The sequence below is a fragment of the Mauremys reevesii genome, linkage group 6 (assembly GCF_016161935.1).
Source record: "Mauremys reevesii isolate NIE-2019 linkage group 6, ASM1616193v1, whole genome shotgun sequence".
NCBI classification, from domain to species: Eukaryota; Metazoa; Chordata; order Testudines; family Geoemydidae; genus Mauremys; species Mauremys reevesii.
Genome location: NC_052628.1, coordinates 49,993,582 through 50,013,117, shown reverse-complemented (window position 1 = coordinate 50,013,117; position 19,536 = coordinate 49,993,582). Strand labels below are relative to the sequence as shown.

Below are 19,536 nucleotides of genomic sequence, written 5' to 3'. Positions count from 1 at the left end.
CTCCCTTTTCACCAGCTCACCCGTGAAAGCCCATAATAGATAATTATGGAATAACCAGTTAGTAGTAGTTAGCATATACACGGAAGCATGAGGATTTATGTGGGTTTTTATCCTATCTGGATAAATGACAAATAAGACTCTTGGTCTGTGTTGGATTCTGATCCCTACTTCTCAGAGTTCAGGTATGGTCAGGGGGGATTTGGTGTTTTAGCATGGGAGCGGCTCTCTGAAAGCAAATCATCATGGGAGTCCCTATATCAGTTCCATGTGCTGCAGTTATTAAAGCAAAACTTGAAAATATGCTACAGCCTGCTACTCTGTGCATTAAATTAGAAGCAAAGTCACCCTTTAAAAAAACAACAGCATATAGTGGGCTTACTGCAGCTTATTACTGTGGAGTTACCATAAATCGTAATCGTGTTGGGCTGCTCTCTTCGCGCCTGATTGCTGCCCCAGGCCCAGTGAGACTAAACAAAATGTTCATGTGATTTGTTAGTAGGAGAATTGCCATATTTTCCCAGAGCCCAGCTAAGGAGGAGAGAGAGAGCCTACTGAAAAAGCAGAAAGGGAGGTAAGAGGATACAATATTTTGCTTCCTTCACACTCTTGCAGCACAAGGCTGATTGCCCTACAGCAGCCCAGATTAGTTTTTCATATCTGTTTAGGTTAAATATCTCAATTGTTCTGAGAATCCAGTGTTATCTTTCTAGATATTTATTTGTACAACTTGGAGACAGCTGATTTCATTTCCCATCTGTTTCTTTGCTGGCTGCGTTGTGGGAAATGCTGTGTCATAAAACTGAAATACACAGACTCAAGAAGCCAGGAGTATGCAGACATTTTCCCCACCTCACACTTAGCTGCTGAACTGTTTGATTAGAAGACTTTATGGGCAGCCTATGCTATAGCAGAGGGCTGGGTTTTTGGGTGTTCCTTGTCTACCAACACTCAGTGGCAGAAACGAAGTCAAACAAACAAAGAGTTTGGGTACGTTCATTGAGTTATAGGTGCCGTAACACAGATTGCATATTAGGGTGTTTTTCTCCCCTCTGAGCCTATGGTGCATATTGCAAACAACAGCATATATGATTCTGTGCCTCTCTAGTGTGTAATCAGGAAAAGGATGTTAACATTGTCCTATAGGCCATGTCCCCTGTCTCTAATGTTAGGTCACTGCATCTTAGCTTCCTGGTGTGTAAATGAGGTGGAAAATGACCTGGTAATTAGAGCCAGGGACTGGTTGTCCAGAGTCCTGGGCTCTCTTCACTATTCTGTGGCTGATCTCGGACAAGACACTTAATTGCCTCGGGTTACCCTGTGCAACACTTACCTCTCAGGGGTGTTGTGAAGATTAATTTAACAAATATTTATAAGGGGTTTTGAAATCCCCATATGAAAGATGCTGTAGATATGCCAATTTTGACTTCAATTTTGAAACATGAGTACCTAAAATTAGGCCCCTAAATACTTGTATTAGGCTCCCGAGTGCTGATTTAGGCTCCTACCTTTAGATACACAGGTTTGAGAATTAGTCACATGAGTACACTTGCTATAGTAACATCTAATTTAACACTTGTGGTTGGCTTCCGCATAAACTGTAGAAAAGAGTGTGGAATGAGCTTTACTTCAGCATGTCTGGTAACAGTTCCCCGCAGACTGTATCTAATATATTGTAAGGTTTTGATTTTCCAATATAAACTTACAGCAACTAATACAGGTACAGAATGTTCTCTGTTCAGAACACTTCTCTCACAGAAGGAAATCTCGCTACCGGGCCTCTTAGCCTTACTCCTGCATGTAGTTTAGTTGATTACAATGACGATTATATGCATCAGAGAGGTGAGCAGGACTGAGCCACATTAGATTTCACAGGGCTGTGTGCTGCTGAACCCCCAGATGCTACTATGGTGTGTCTGGTACACCTCATGCGGGGGACATTCAGGAACAAAGCAGATCAGAGGGTGTGCAGCAGAATGCCATGACTGACACCTTGAAAAGGTTGAGTTAGCAGAACTCCGATCAGTGAACTCCCATGACTGCCAAAACACCTTCCAGTAACAATAGAAGAAAGGGAGAAAAGTGACCTCTCCTCTCCATGGTTAGGGAGAAAGAAATGCTGTGTTGCACCCACTCTCTGAAAATCAGGCCCTTTTAGTGTGTCTCAGAATGGCAGTCTAAAATGGAGATGCTCAAAACCACTAGTCACTTTGGAAAATCTTGGCCTAGGACTCCTCTGGGCCATTGTGAGGATGTATTGAACTCAGACCTGAAGCTTTCTGCTGATTCACTGTCTATGCACCTGGACATCTGTGTCTGATTCATGTTCATTAGCCATTTTGATAAAATCTTCCTGGTTTATGTTTGGATTGACCAGTCTGGCTCTTAGAGAGACAGAATTAATCAGGGTCTGAAGAGAAACAGCAGTAGGTTTCTGCAGTGCCGCAAGATCCTTCATCATGGCCAGAGAAAGTTCATTATATGTCTTGCCTGTTGCAGTTGATGTTATTTAAGAACATGCACTGTTCATTACATTTATATTGCATAATAAACACAATTAGCACCTCTTTGTCCATGTTTGATGCAGGAAAACAGTCTATCAGCCATCCCGCATACAGGCCTTTGTTGTTAACAAGCATTCTATTAAAACAACAAATCACAAATACATGTTAATCCAGAGAAATGGAATCCATTCTCCCAATGCTGTCCCATTAAAGTGTCTGTCCTGATTAACTGCATCCCACTTTAGTGGCTTTGCCTGTACAATGAAACCAATGTTTTTCTATTTGATGCATAGAATTAGGTACATACGTCCCATTTACTTATCACAAGCTGTTTGTTTTCTCTTTACTTGTTGCCTGTGGAGTTATGAGCAAAAGTCCTCATATCTTTGTTAACAAAACATGTTAAAGGTGTCCAGGGCAGCCTTAGCTTAGGGGTGACTGTGTTGGGTATCTGTACTATTCATGAAGACCTGCAGAAAAGAGAGCAGGAAATTCACTTTATTTATCAATGGGAAGCTGATATTTTCCCTGAGTACAATATGGGATGAGTATTCTTGAATGGAGGACAGAATCTCGTTAGCTTCTTGGGCTAGATGGTGGCGGAACTTGTGTGATTATATCAGGATTGTTCAGACGGAGCCTTTTCCTCGTTTGCACCCCTCTGTTCAGTGACTGACCAAATTGCAGCCTTTGTGCTCTCCCAAGTGCAACGACTACATAGGTCAACAACCTCAGGCCTCTAGCCTCTCCAAAGAGGCCTGGAGGAGGCAGATCAGAGCTGGCCAGCCATGGAAGGGAGTGCACACTGCATTCGCCTCAGATGTGGCATAGCAGCTGCACTCCCCAGGAGCTCCCGGAGGCATTATTCTCCTTGTGGCACATGGCCTCCCCCACAGTTCCATGCCTTACCAGTACAATCTGGCCCTTTGTCTCATGTTCTATTCAAGCCAATTCTCTGCACAGCATTGGCAAGAAGATGCACAAGATGACCTAATAGTGCAGGTCTTTTCCATCTCCAATTTCTATGATGCATATGACAACAGTTTTCCCTTGCTCCTTTAAAACACTAACAATATCCAAAAATTCAGAGAAAATCTTAGTAAAAGCTGTGGTTTCTCTCTGTTACAAGCAATGGGAGTAGTACTGAAATTAATTTATTTGGACAGAGATTTCAGTTACTTTCTGGAATAGGTTGTCCATACTGACTATCTGCCTAATACAGTAACAAATATAAATGCCCTCATATATCTTTCACATATTGAGCAAATTGATGTTCATATCTCAGTGAGTACAAAGCCTGAAAGCACAAATGTCTTTGGAAAACTGTCTTCAATGGTGAGTAATCCCCCATCTTCTTCCATGGTCCTGAAATGCTGCATCAACTGAGACAAACACAACTGTGTGCGCATATCTGCCCCTTTTCAGCTTGTACCTCCTACTCTTGGTGAAACTAAAATTGATCTTTAAAGCTACACTTCAATCACCTTGTTAAATGAAAGAGGACATTGTACTGGCTCAGAAGGCAAAATGGAAACTAAGGGCTACAGGAGAAAAAGAGGGTGAATGCTTTGATCAAATCCAGGGTTCGTTTTTCAGCAGATGTAATCGGAACCATGTGCTGAAAATGGAAAACAGGATTTTCAGCTGTTCTTTAATTAACTAGAATAAAAACGATGGCCTAACTTCACTATTTACCCAGCGGCACTTTCCATAGTGCTTACTTTTCAGGCTTAATACTATGGTAAGGAGCACTGTAGAAATGTCCAGTATATATAAATAAAACTAAGTAAAAATATTCAGGCCCAGCAAACACTGCTGGAGCTGACCTGCAATCTGTGGAGCAAATTCTTCTGTTGGATACTCATATACAATTCCCAGTGAAGTAAACAGGAGATTTGCATGCATGCATGAAAGTAGATTTTGGCCCTTTGTAATACTACTAGATGATGACACAGGTGCCTGCATGATAAAACTTTAGAGACAGTGGGAATTTTAATATTAAATGCTAAAATAATCCATTTATTTCTCAATTTATTCCCTAACTGCCCCAAAGAGAGGACTCTTTGGCCAGGGCCCTGGGGCTGTAACCCTCATCTGTAGAAGGCTTGATCCTACAGAGATTTACTCATGCATTTAACGTTACACTCTGTGAATAATCCCATTCATTTGGGACTACTCATAGTGCACAAAGCTAAGCACATAAATAGATCTTTGCAGCACTGGAATGTAAGTAAACCTTACTCATTCAAGTAGTTCCATTGTAGTCAGTAGGACTACTCTCATGAGGAAGGGCATTGGAGCATTGAGCCATGGCTCTATTAGATTAAACAAGCAGGAAGTGTGATAAAAAACCACCAGTAGTTGGAGACAAATTGATTTACACATGCGAAACTCCCAATTATTTTAAAGCCTTTTGGAAGATGTGTATGAATTTTATTCTGTGATCAAGTTAATGGAATCATCTTAAATATAAGTTTCTTCTAATGTATATTTTTGTTGAAAGCAACACAGAAAATATTTATAATATCAAATGCAATTCCACAGCAAAAATAGAACAGGAATAACAGTAAAAAATGGAAATCTATCTATCCTTTCCTGTCACAGAAAGGAAATAACATGCTGTTGTTCATCTTTTTTTTTCAGTGCGTTAGTAAACTACTCACCCAAAATATTACCATGTCCATGCTGTGGAGGCAGTATGACTTGCTCAGTACATGGGAGTCATGATAAAATCTGGGAAAGCGGATAAACTGCAATTTATGGTTACAACACAACACGCTCTTGGAATATGCATGCCTTTGCTTTCTACAGGCAACATTGTATACCTTGGGAAGACAAGCCCCATCTGCTGCTATGCCTAGAACTCATGGTAAGTAGGCAGTCTTTTAGGATTTCTGCATTATTTCCAGTTTTTTTGGGGGGGAGGGGGGGTTCCCCTCAAAGAAATGAGTGTTCGGGTGTTGGCTTTGAGTGGGAGAGTGGTATTTGGGAAATAAGGAAGAGGGAGTGAGGTCCAGATATTGGCAAGCATTGCGTGGAAAAAGGTTTGATGACGGTTGGAAAGATGCCAAAGGGATATTTAGGAGAAAGGTTTTGTGGAAGCATAGGCAGTGGGAAGGGAGGACAAGAGCACAAAAGCAGAAATATAATTATTGGGGTGTGGTGCAGAACAACGGCGTTGAGAACAAAAAGGCTGAATGGGAGGGATGTGAAAGGTGACTGGAAGTGGAGGAAGGATTCCAACTGAAAAGATGGTCCTCGTTTATGTAGGGTTTGTTTTATGAGGGCAAGTCATTTCCTGGCTCTCCTTTTTTAAACTCAGTTTTGCTCAGAAAAACATTCACAATTGTTGGGGCCCCTGAGTGTGTGCATGTATTTTTATCCACTTTTGTTTTCCTACCATTTTCATTTCATTTTGTTCCTCATTTTTTCCCCTACAGTATGGCTGGCAAGCCTTTCAAAAGGCTGTTTTGCTAAAATTTTGCAGCAATATCAGAATTACCCTGTGTCAAGGCTTTTGAATTTTAGATCACAGGACTCCCCCGCCCCCACTGACTAATAGTCTTCTAGAAAGGCAGTAATGCAAAACTGTCTCAGTCAACTGGATTGCATTTAGCATTTCAAGAGAGTCATGTATATACTCAGTAGTTTATATGTTACAAGGTACGAAGCAAGAAGAAATAATATGTTGAGCATCTAGTGTATACATTGGTTTGTATATATTAGAAAGAGTGATGGCTTTTGAGAACAATAATGGGAAAGGCCAAAATATTATCTGAGAATCAAGGTAACCTTTCTTTCTCAAAGGCATGTTTTATGCAGCAATCACTCAAGAAAACAGTAACTATTTAGTTTATTACACTTCTCTCTCTCTCTATCTCTCTTTAAAAAATGCTGTAAATCTTTCAGACCTTAAAGATTTGTTGAACAAACCCAGACTTCAAATGATGAATTGTTATGCATAAAAACATATAATCTGAGTAAGTAGTTATTTTTAAAGCATAAAACACTGCAGAAGTCCAAATATTTAATGAAAGACAGCATGTTTTTCCCACTGTGAAAGAGTTACACATTTTACTCTTCCTTAATGTACACTTATAAAGTACTGTTTCAACCAAAGAAAACACTTAATTGGGGAATGAAGGATGATGTTTGAGTTTTAATCTGAGTTTCTTCACTTTGGTTGCCTTCTTGAAAAATTTTCTATTTTTTTAAATTAGATTTTCTTGGTCCTGTGTTTTTGTGTAATCCCAAATCCTGCTGCAGAATTTAAACTTTCATTTCAAAATTTATACATCTCTCTCTCTCTATTGGTTGCTAGGATCTTATCATTGTGCAGAGAAACTGGATATAAACTGAAGCAGTGATGACAATGAGATTCCATGCACAGTGGGAAAGGCCAGTATAGGAATCAAGGGATGTTGTAAAGATCTGTTTGCAGAATTTCATCCTGTCATGGAGTGTAGCATTTTAGAGTACCACAAGAAGACTTAGATTTCTTCCATATCTTATCGACAGCTATTACAGAGATCCCTTCTCCCAACCATCACTAATTAGATTGGAACAGCATTTGCTCAGCTTGGAGTATAAGACACTGGACGTATTCGGCCAGATTTACTCCTGTAGCTATAAATCTGGTGGAAGAGTTCTGAGGATAAATTGGACCTCACAGCCTTTAAGGCCAAAAGGGATAATCATGATCATCTAGTTTGACCTCCTGCACATTGCAGGCCACAGAATCTCACCCACCCACTCTTGTAATAGACCCTAACCTCTGGCTGAGTTATTGAAGTCCTCAAATTATGATTTAAAGGCTTAAAGCTACAGAGATTCCACCTTTTACTCTAGTTTAAACCTGCAAGTGGCCCATGCCCTATGCTGCAGAGGAAGGTGACACCCCCCCTTGCTCCCCAGGGTCTCTGCCAATCTGACCCACGGGAAAATTCCTTCCTGACCCCAAATATGGTGATCAGTTAGACCCTGAGCATTTTGGCAAGACCGAAACAGCCAGAAACCCGGGAAAGAAGTTTCTGTAGTAACTCAGAGCCCTCCCCATCTAGTGTCCCATAACCAGCCATGGGGGATTTTTGCTACTGGCAGTCACAGATCAGCTAAATGCCATTGTAGGTAGTCTCAGCATACCATTGTGACAGTCTGTACCCTATTATTACCCCTCTTACAAAACTATATTACATTTTGTACAAAGTCTACTGTGAAGCTATCATTCAAAAACTCATGATTTGCTGATCATTACTGTCCTGTAAAACATGTGTGGCAACATTGCAAAAGTTATAAGATTCCACTGTATGATATTACCCAGGATATGTTCCAACATATTCTGGAGGGCAGTCACAAACAATCTGCCCAGAGACAAAAGGTTAGCCAATGCCTCAGCGAGGTGTCAACAGAATCAAATGGCCCACCACCTGATTAAGTGACCACTCGTCAGCAGAAGAGAAGTAGTGGGCAAAAGATCTACATTTTGACAAAGAAGCAGCTTAAGGTTCCTGGCCATATCAAATTTCTGTCTCCTGAATATCAGCTGGAGGTGATTCTTGTGCAAAAGAGTAAAAGAACCCGAGGTTCGAGAACTGAAGGGGCACAGCTGTCCATCGGTCCAGATTGTACCCTGGGAAATGTCACAACCATCCCCTCCATAAACTTACTCAGTTCAGTCTTTAAGCCAGTTAGGTTTTTTGCACCTACTGATCCCCTTGGAGGCTGTTCCAGAACTTCACTCCTTGGATGGTTAGAAACCTTTGTGCAATTTCAAGCCTAAATTTGTTGATGGTCAGTTTATACCCATTTGTTCTTGAGTCAACATTGGTGCTTAACTTAAATAACTCCTCTCCCTGGTATTTATAGAGAGCAATCACATCTCCCATCAACTGTCTTTTGGTTAGGCTAAACAAATGAAGTCTTTCAGTCTCTTTCTGTAAGATGGGCTACTAGGATGATCTGAGGAAAACCTTTCTCTGCACCTGATCCAGTTTGAATTCATCTTTCTTAAACATGGGAGACCAGAACTGTACACAGTATTACTATGAGGGCTCACCAGTTCTTTCTGTAACAGTACTAACACTTGCCTGGTCTCTCCTGGAAATGCCTTACCTGATACATCCAAGGATTTCATTAGCCTTTTTCATCCATAGAGGAATTTCACAAAAGAGAGATTGATTTGTCCCCAGGTGGCAGTATCTCCACTGACCTCATCCAGAGGTTCTGCCAGTGGAGGGCAGCTTTAAATTCTGGCATTACATTTGATAGAATTTCCAACTTTAAGTTCCAGAGAAACCTTACCAGTGAAAGCTGGCCAAGAGTCACTACGTTCCTCACATCTCTTATCCCCACAAAGGAGAGAGCTTCTTTCATGCATCTTCACATGGGCCCCCTGTGGAGATGGATACATAAAGAGTGGACTGGGTGCGGAAACTCACATGACTGGAGCACTGTCATGGATGAGTATAAACTGTTCAGGAAGGACAGGTGGGGGAGAAAAGGTGGAAGAGTTGCACTGTATGTAAGAGAGCAGTATGATTGCTCAGAGCTCCAGTATGAAACTGGAGAAAAGGCTGTTGAGAGTCTCTGGGTTAAGTTTAGAGGTGAGAGAAAAATGGGCAATGTCATAGTGGCGTCTGCTATAGACCACCAGACCGGGGGATGAGGTAGACAAGGCTTTCTTCAGACAACTAACACAAGTTTCCAGATCACAGTCCCTGGTTCTAATGGGGGACTTCAATCACCCTCACATCTGCTGCAAGAGCAATACAGCAGTGCACAGACAATCCAGGAAGTTTTTGGAGAGTGTTGGGGACAACTTCCTGGTGCAAGGGCTCAAGGAACCAACGAGGGGCTGTGTTCCTCTTGATCTGCTGCTCACAAACAGAGAAGAATTGGTAGGGGAAGTAGAAGTGGGTGGCAACCTGGACAGCAGTGACCATGAGATGGTTGAGTTCAGGCTCCTGACAAAAGGAAGAAAGGAGAGCAGCAGAATACAGACCCTGGACTTCAGAAAAGCAGACTTTGACTGCCTCAGGGAACTGATGGGCAGGATCCCCTGGGAGGCCAATATGAGGGGGAAAGGAGTCCAGGAGAGCTGGCTGTATTTCAAAGAAGCCTTACTCCGGGCAAAGGAACAAACCAGCCCGATGTGCAGAAAGAATAACAAATATGGCAGGCGACCAGGTTGGCTTAACAGAGAAAACTTCGGTGAGCTTAAACACAAAAAGGAAGCTTACAAGTAGTGGGAACTTGGACAGATGACTAGGGAGGAGTATAAAAATATTGCTTGAGTATGCAGGGATGTAATCAGGAAGGCCAAAGTACAATTGGAGTTGAAGCTAGCAAGGGATGTGAAGGATAACAAGAAGGGTTTCTACAGGTATGTTAGCAACAAGAAGGTAGTCAGGGAAAGTGTAGGACCCTTACTGAATGGGGGAGTCTTAGTGACAAATGATGTGGAGAAAGCTGAAGTACTCAATGCTTTTTTTGCCTTGGTCTTCACAGACAAGGTCATCTCCAAGAACGCTGCACTGGGCAGCACAGTATGGGGAGGAGATGAGCAGCCCTCAGTGGTGAAGGAACAGGTTAAGGATTATTTAGAAAAGCTGGACATGCACAAGTCCATGGGGCCAGATCTGATGCATCCAAGGGTGCTGAGAGAGTTGGCTGATGTGATTGCAGTGCCATTGGCCATTAAATTTGAAAACTCATGGTGATCGGGGGAGGCCCCAGACAATTGGAAAAAGAAAAATATAGTGCCCATCTTTAAAAAAGGGAAGGAGGAGTATCCGGGAACTACAGACAGGTCAGCCTCACCTCAGTCCCCGGAAAAATCATTGAGCAGGTCCTCAAAGAATCCATTTTGGAGCAATTGGAGGAGAGGAAGGTGATCAGGAACAGTCAACATGGATTCACCATGGGCAAGTCATGCTTGACCAACCTGATTGGTTTCTATGATGAGATAACTGGCTCTGTGGATATGGGGAAAGTGATGGACGTGATATACCTTGATTATAGCAAAGCTTTTTGATATGGTCTCCCACACTATTCTTTCCAGCAAGTTAAAGAAGTATGGATCGGATGAATGGAATATAAGGTGGATAGAAAGCTGGCTAGATTGTCGGGCTCAATGGGTAGTGATAAATGGCTCGATGTCTAGTTGGCAGCCGGTATCAAGCCCCGTGCCCCGAGAGGTCGGTCATGGGACCGGGTTTGTTCAACATCTTTATTAATGATCTGGATGATGGGATGGATTGTACCCTCAGCAAGTTCGTGGATGACACTAAGCTGGGGTGAGCGGTAGATACACTGGAGGGTAGGTGTAGGGGTAGGGTCCAGAGTGACCTAGACAAATTGAAGGATTGGGCCAAAAGAAATCTGATGAGGTTCAACAAGGAGAAGTGCAGAGTCCTGCACTTAGGACGGAAGAATTCCATGCACTGCTACTCGCTGGGAACTGACTGGCTAAGTGGTAGTTCTGCAGAAAAGGACCTTGGGATTATAGTGGATGAGAAGTTGGATACGAGTCAACAGCGTGCCCTTGTTGCCAAGAAGGCTAATGGCATTTTGGGCTGCATTAGTAGGAGCATTGCCAGAAGATATGGGGAAGTGATTATTCCTCTCTATTCTGTACTGGTGAGGCCACATCTGGAGTACTGCATCCAGTTTTGGGCCCCCCATTAGGATGTGGACACATTGGAGAGAGTCCAGCGGAGGGCAACAAAAATGATTAGGGGGTTGGGGCACATGACTTTTTATGAGGAGAGGCTGAGGGAACTGGGATATTTAGTCCGCAGAAGAGAAGAGTGAAGGGGGGATTTGACAGCAGTCTTCAACTATCTGAAGGAGGATTCCAAAGAGGATGGTGCTAGGCTGCTGTCAGTGGTGGCAGATGACAGAACAAGGACAAAGGGTCTCAAGTTGCAGTGGGGGAGGCCTAAGTTGGATATTAGGAAACACTATTTCACTAGGAGGGTGGTGACGCACTGGAATGGGTTACCTAGAGAGGTGGTGGAATCTCCTTCCTTAGAGGTTTTTAAGGCCTGGCTTGATTATTTGGTGATGGTCCTGCTTTGAGCAGAAGGTTGGACTAGATGACCTCCTGAGGTCTCTTCTAATCCTAATCTTCTATGATTCTATGACTGGGGGCAGAGCAGCATAGGTAAATAGACCTAGAGTTCCAGAAATCAGCATAGAGATGCAGCTGCCATACTGAAAAATGATCAGTGTTCATATAGCACAAGCCATGTTCAACATCACATGTTTTTCTGCCCAACTCTCAGCTTGATTCTTCACACCTTCAAAAAAGTAAACATTCTCTAGGGATTTATTACATTTGTCAATTGACTGCAACACGTGCTATTTATATAACATTTTATTGGTAGAAACTAACAGCTTCTTGAGAGTGGAATTTTGAAGGATATTCAGCTTAGGCTAGCTAATTTTTTTTTTCTTCAGGCACAATGAATTCAAGCCTTTATATTTCAGGTTAAGTCATGGAACATTTTAATGTTAAAGTTGAGTCTATATACAAACATTTGCTGAAAGCATTGTCAGATCAGCAGTGAAAGATTTTAAATCAGGCAATGTCTATGAATGGATGTATGAATGAGCCTTTTGTGGCCCTGTCATTTCTCAGACATAAAACCTTTGTAGCAAGCAAAATACCTTAGCTATTTATGTTTTTACTTTGTAATTTATAACATTGTTCTAAAGGCCATTGTGAGTTTCAAATGTTGTGGCAAAGTTTTTAAAAAATGGGGGCCTTAAGTTAGACTCTTAAATCCTCATTTAGGCTCCGATGTTGCAAACACTTAAACAGGTGATTAATTTTAAGCACATGAGCAATTACTCATGTGCTTATAGTTAAGCACATGCACAAGTATTTGCAGGATCAGGGTGTGAGTAGCCGGTTTTTCAAAAATGCTGAGCACCCAACAGTTCCCACTGAAATTTGAATTAATGCACAGGCTTCAGTTCAGCAAAGCACTGAATAAGTTCTTAATTTTAATCATGTGAGTAGTCCTATTGATTTCAATGAGACTATGCATTCTTAAATACTTTGCTATATCAGAACCTTCATGGGACAAATGATCTGGTTTCTGTTAACTTAAATGGGAGTTGGAGCAGGCCCTCCTTTGCAAGGCCCAGATCCTACAAAAACTGAAGCCCATAGTTAACTTTACACACTTATGTTAGCCCATTGCCATGTAAGCATGCAGGATCAGGTCTTAAATCTGTAACGCAAATCAACATGGCTTTCTCAGACAGGAAAATGTAGGCCATTTAACTTTGCCAACTAACCCCTTTACATTTACGGCTCCCAACCTGAAAAATAAAAGCAAGCAAATAAACCAAAAAATCCAGGAAAGGTGTCTTTTTCTAAATGCATTTATTGTTTTTAAAAATTACCTTGAGAAAAATCAGTAAAGCGTTACATAAATGACTATTTTAAAAGGCTATGTCAGTGTCTCAGTACAGAAGAATAATTATTTTGACAATATTCAATAGGTTAGAAAAAATAGACATTATCAACTTACAGCCATTTCACTCCCAAAGCCAAAAATACATCTCAGAGTGCATACTGAAGTGTATGTTCATGCTAGAAAGGTGGCCTTTGAAAGCTTTAAGGAACAGCCATAAATTAAACTTATACAGGTGTTTTCCATCACAAAGTACAACTTCTAAACTAATTATTTTAGAATAAACAGCTCTGTAATGTAGAGAACAATCCAGTCCCTGGGCTGTGCTTTATGCAGCTCGCGAAAGGGGGTGATGGTGAAGTGGGGAGGCCAAGTATAAGATGGCTTTAAGCCACCAGCAGGTCCCCAGTGTTATGTAGTGCAGCCAAGGATTGCTGGGGGTGTAGAGATCTCCTGGCCATGCCTTCTTTCCCCAGATACACTCCTTACACTGGAGATGGTAGCATAGGACCTGTGATTTTAAGGCCTCATCGGAGTCGCACGAATCAATCTAAGGATCAGGTCAAAGAGCTGGAATGTCCGGAGTGAAGATTTTGATAACTGATGTGATTATACAGATAGGCTAGAATAATGTGCCATCCTCATTTACAAATAACCCTCTCTGAATAATGGCTTCAACTCAATGTGTAATTAAACTTAATGGTTTAACAGTTTGTGTTGAACAGGAATTTTGTTCTGATAGTTTCTCAGCAAAAACAGAAAAAAAGCCTAGTTAGATGTCATCAAAGAGGTCCTCTGGCTCAGCAGTGTTTTTCTGAGTTTCCAGTGATGACACATCTGATGGGTGCTTGTCTGATGCCTTTGACGGAGCAGGATCAAGTCTGGAAATGTAAAGAAAAGAAATTTATTTGAAAGAAATTTAGCTACATAATTAAAAAATCAGATACAAACACACGAAGGGAAGTTAATCCTTTAATAGTCTATTCTAAGACTTTTTGTTAAGACTCAGCATAGGATGAATACATCGTTTGAATGTGTCCTTTGTAAGACATACTAGTTACTTGCTGCGATGTCATTGGCAAACAAGCTGATGAAATATAATCTTATAATTATTTAATCTCAAGTTGCATTTCTGTTTAATTTGTCGTGACACTAAGGACACTGAAAATTACAACTCCACCTGCAGAGCCAAGATGAAGAATTTGACAAGAGTCAAGAAAGGAAAGAAATGTAGAAGCAGCTGTTCAGTATTTGTGTCGGTTTCATGATAGGTCTATTGATAGCCATTCTTGCTATCACACAGAACGATGCAGAGTTAATTGCTCCCTTCTCATTTCCTAATGTTTGAATTGTGCCTGTTGTCCAAAATTTTGGCATTTAGGCATAACTTTTAGTCCCTGACCTCTACTCGTGTGCATTCCATGTTTGAAGTTTTATGTTAGTATACGGGTGGCTACACTTGTGATCCATGTGGGAGTGCATGTGTGTTCATGGACATTTTGCTCATGCACAGGTGGTAGGCACATGGAGCGCTAGTGGAAAATTTAGGACCAGATTCTCATACTCCTACATAGCTTCTTATACTGCCCTCATCATCATAGTATCTCAGCACCTCTGATTAGTGCATTAAGTGATGTACCTGACATCTGTGGTTCATTCTCTCTCAACCTCTCCCAGGGGGACAATTGTGTGTGCAATGTAGTGTTTTGTTTTAGTGGTGTTTTTGTTTGTTTGTTTTTAAATGTACACACTACTCTGCCTTTATGTTAGAGAAGACAAGCTCGAAGAATTGCACTTTGCATTTCCAATGGAAAGTGGTGTGGTTTGTGAATGTTCTTAGTTGCTGTGGGAGTTTATTCTCAGCCTCAGACAAGCTTCCTGGGAAAGTTCTGTCTCCCACACAGATGAGTTTTACCCTTACGGTAGAAAGTTCCATTGTGCCTAAGGAACAGAATTACTGACCACAGTCTTCATCCCAGAATTTCAGGAAAACCTTTAGATAAACTGGGCCCAGGTTATTGAGTGCTTTGAAGATAAGGACCAAAATCTTGAACTCGATATTCCATGGGAAATCAGCACAGAGAGAGAGGACAGGTTTGATGTGCTTGTGGTAGCTAATGTTGCTGAGGAGACAAGCTGCAGAGTTCTGTACTTGGAGTTTCCTAAATGCTGGTGGCTTCATGCCCAGGTATATTTTATTGCTATAGTCAAGACAGGAGGTGACAAAAGTCTATATAACTGAGGCCAAATCATCATCTGCCAGGATGGGATGAAGTCTTCTAGCCAACTGAAGATGGCATAAAGCATTAAATGCTGCTATGTGAGAGCTTAATGTCAGCAAGAAATCCAAGAGCACTCCTAAATTACAGACTGACTCGACAAATTGTGGGTGTGTAATCTTCAACCAAAGGAGACTAATCCATGGCTGTAAATTTTTCAAAATACTTTCCTTTACCCACCAGCATCACATCTGTCTTGCTCAGATTTAGCTTCAACCAGCTATTCTTCATCCATGAGCTGACCTCATCCAAGCATTAGGTTATCCTGATCAGGGGCGGCTCTAGACCCCAGCGCGCCAAGCAGGCGCTTGGGGCGGCCGTTTCCCGGGGGGGCGGCATTTGGCTCCGGTGGAGCTCCCGCCTGCATGCCTGCGGCAGGTCCACCGGAGCCCAGAACGAGCGGACCCGCCGCAGGCATGACTGCGGCGGGTCCCGTCTTCCCGCGGCTCCGGTTGAGCTCCCGCAGGCATGACTGCGGCAGGTCCGCTGGTCCCGGGCTCCGGTGGACCTGCCGCAGGCATGCCGGTAGGAGCTCAACCGGAGCCGCGGGAAGAGGGGACCCGCCGCGGGACCGGGGAAGGGCGGCGCAGCGCTCCGCGCTGCTTGGGGCAGCCTACTCTCTAGAGCCGCCCCTGATCCTGATGGTGGTAGTCTGGTCATATGTGGTGAAGGACAGGCAGAGCTGTGTTTCAACAGAAGTCAGTGGAACTAATTGTAGAGGAAGGGCACCTGAATTAGGCCTATAGCCCATAATCTCTGGCCAGTAGGATTAAGCAGTCAGATTTATTCAGATACCAGTTGTTCATTAGCAGTCATCCAATTAGTGTTTTATTCTTCTTTATGTCTGCTGTGATATCCAAGTTTGCCTGTTGAAAATGCACTGTCCTTTCATCACTGGGTTGGTTTAAACTATTATACCACTAAGTCCAGTACAGGACTGCATACATGTTGAGTCTGAATCCCTAGCTATCCACTACTCATATCTACTTTAAAAATTAATTAAAAACTACAAGATTGAAAATAGGCCTTCAGTGTTAACTTCAACAATAATTGTATGCTCCATATATAAACTAATTGTTTTAGACATTAAACTTAAAATCAGACTTATAAATCCCTTGCAGAAATCTTTACATTCAACAACAACAACAACAACAAAAAGTGGTACAAATTAGATTAAACAAAATAGGTCATGAGATGAAGAACCTGGCTACTGATTAATTTTAATTTAATGGTGCTACTGATGCCTCTGTGTTTTTGTAACAACAGTTAAACTGCTGAAATGATAATACCAGGTGTGTGAAATTTGTAAACTGAAAGCATTAGACATACAGAGGAAATACTTTTCTTATAAGTAAGACTCATATGCAAAACTGAATTTTGGCTTTAAAACTATGTGATTCATATATGCACTGAGATTATTTAAGTGCCTGCAGTATGCTCTGTGCTGTGCAGGGCACAAAATAAGGACGGGTCCTGCCTCAATCTGACCAAAATGGAAATAATAGCCTGCCCAATAATACAATTGAAGGTGTGTAATTCAAAAATCTGAGCAATAACATGGACTGGTTTCTTCTGAAATCAAGCCAGGGAGAGATTCTGACAAAGGGCAACTCATCCAATGCAGTGAATGCCCTAATAACAACTATGTGGGTGAAATGAGACAATCATTACACTCCCGAATGAACTCACATAGAAAATTAATAAAAGACAAAAACACCATATCACCTGTGGGTGAACAAAATGATCACTCTATATTTGAACTGTCAGTCCTCATCCTCAAAGGAAACCTGTACTACACCTTCAAAAGACGAGCCTGGGAGCTTAAATTCATAACTTTGCTAGACACAAAAAATAAAGGACTTAGAGACACTGGATTTATGGCTTATTACAACAATTTATAACCCACTGACTATCTCCTCCCTCCCCTCTTTTTTTTCTTCCTGTGACTGCGTAGATGTTATCTAGCCACTTCACCTTGAATGATCACTTGAAATATATGTAACTACTGATGCTAAACAATCTGTTCCATATTGTATTTAGCTGTGACACTCTGAGGACATTTCCTATACCCAAAGAAGAGCTCTGTGTTTCTCGAAGGCTTGTCTCTCTCATGAACAAAAGTTGGTCCAATGAAAGATATAACCTCACCCAGCTTGACTTTCTAATATCCTGGGACCAACATTGCAACTACAACAATATTGCAAAGAGCAACTAAGTCAAATTTCAGTATAGTCCTGGATTTATGCAGGGATTAGGGACTATATTTACAACCTTAGGCAATTGGGGACCCTTATGTTTACATAGAGTCCCACTGAAATCATTGGGTCCTGCACTAGGCACAGGAGTTCTCCTGTGTGGTGCATATTGCAGGATCTGGGCCTTAATTTCCCCAAGTTTCAAAGAGAGTGTTGGATCACTTATTGAAGACTTGCCTTTTGGGAAACTTAAACTCCATTAATGCAGCTGGAAAACAGCTAACTCAATGAGATAATTTCATATTTCCTGACATTACATTCAAACAGGAGGCCAGATTTGCAGCAGGTGTAAATCAGCAGAGCTCTATTAACGTCACCAGAGCTCTGCCGAGGTTTGAACCCACAATTGGGAAGAAAGTAGATGAATTACTGGATATTTCTTTCCACAGCTGAGGATGAGCCACAAGAAAGAAGATACAGACGCACTACACTACTTGACATACTAGCACACCACTGCATAGCAGTGTGGTACAATGGCAATGTATAACCTGGTGATAAAAGCATTTTCTTCTATGCAATGGGAGTCAATAAATGCCATTTATTTGAAGTGACTTAACTATTCCTTTGTTCACACAGACCCCCACACAGGAGATCCCTGCAACACAATTCCTGATGGAGCACTCAGCCAATTTCATTTTGTAAGATCTGAAGGAGGTTGAAATAGAAAAACATTTTTGTGTGACTGCTGCAAATGCCATTATTCAAAAGAGCTTTCCAGTGGCAAGGAATTAAATATTTTTACTTGCACTGGAATAAAATCAGGTCAAAGGCAGCCAAATTGGCACAACTGCTAATCTTAACATATCATTTGCATATGCTGGGAACATGCAAAGTACTGGTACTTAGCTATGTTGGTTTATCCACCCACCAGGGTATGTTGACACTTCTATTGATGGTTTTGTTCCGGCTTCTAACATGGGATTTGAAGCAATAAATATTGCAGTAAGTTTAAAATGTTTTCCTAGAAAACGTACTCAATTTTGGAGATGTACTTGTGTCCTTGAATCCTGATGGCCTCAGCTTTTCCTTAGGTTATTTTCATAACTACTTAATGTCAGAAGGTAATATTTTGCTAAGAGAGGAGATGTCTTCCCCAGTCTTAAAGATGTGGGGTTGCATCTCAGAGTGGGGCTGAAATTTTCAATTTCAAAGGTTTGGGGGTGCCTTTTCTTTGTTTGTGATGATTCATTAACAGTTTTGCACACCATTTTATTTTTTATTGATTGACAAAGAATGGCCTATTAATAGCATCATAAATTAATAATGTTAGAGGAAAATTTGATTTAATATATTATTTCTTTGGAGTCATCATAAAAAGTAGGTGGCAGTAGTAGCCCACAAACAGAAAATTAGTATTCGTTTTAATATTAAAGTTTAAATAAAGGTTTGAAATCTCAAACAGTAAAAATATAGCCATATTGCATCTAACAGAACAAAAGTTAGGAGCAAAATTTGTGTTACAGAGGCAACATTTAGTGCCAAGAGGCAAACTGATTCTTTGATTTATCAACAGTCTCATGTCTTATTGGTATTAATGGTGGCTTCATAGATGGTCCCATCTGGAAAAAACTAGGAAGGAGCATTAGGAAAGGAGTTTAGAGTAAAGGCATAGGTGAAAGCCATCCAGCCCTTTTGACTATGTCTAAGATCCTCAGCCTACAATGACAGAATCTCCCCTTAGTGTAAGTTCTTAGTTAAAGAAAACAGAGGCATCATATTGATTGCCTGGGGCTATTCACTAAAAAGAGAGAACAAAAGTGACAAGAAAACAAAGACAATATAATGAGAGGAGGTGAAAACATCTTAATAAATAAATGCATCTAGAGTGCTATCCATAGGACTTTTTTTTCATAGCTGAATTTAAAAGTGCAAAGTAGATAAAGTGGAGTTCACATGTGACTTAAATATGATCAACTGTTCTCCCTGGTATGGGTTCCAAGGATTATAAGGTGTAAGGCAGTCATTACAATTTTTTTTTTAATTTAAAGAAAATCTCTCAAGAACCCGGTTTAGGTTTTGGCAGCACTAATGATTTCAGCACACTTCCAAGCAGTCATTTTCCAGATTTTGTCTGTTC

General features: G+C 41.3%; 1 protein-coding gene and 1 long non-coding RNA gene across 9 annotated transcripts in view; one reads left to right on the top strand and one right to left on the bottom strand.

Moving 5' to 3' along the window:
* Positions 1-494: 494 nt before the first annotated feature.
* Positions 495-17,985, top strand: LOC120407766. Its single transcript, XR_005600241.1, has 3 exons — positions 495-571; positions 5,145-5,370; positions 17,849-17,985. It is a non-coding gene; the product is annotated as an uncharacterized LOC120407766 (long non-coding RNA).
* The window catches only part of XRCC4 (X-ray repair cross complementing 4), a 269,282-nt gene continuing 262,635 nt past the window's right edge, over positions 12,890-19,536 (bottom strand). For 6 of the 8 annotated variants that reach the window (XM_039543776.1, XM_039543777.1, XM_039543775.1 and 3 more), the window contains one exon: positions 12,890-13,806. In XM_039543776.1, the coding sequence (XP_039399710.1) occupies positions 13,694-13,806 (113 nt within the window). In that variant the 3' untranslated portion in view covers positions 12,890-13,693. The remainder of the gene's footprint in view (positions 13,807-19,536) is intronic. The other 2 variants (XM_039543774.1, XM_039543778.1) reach the window with 2 other exon arrangements.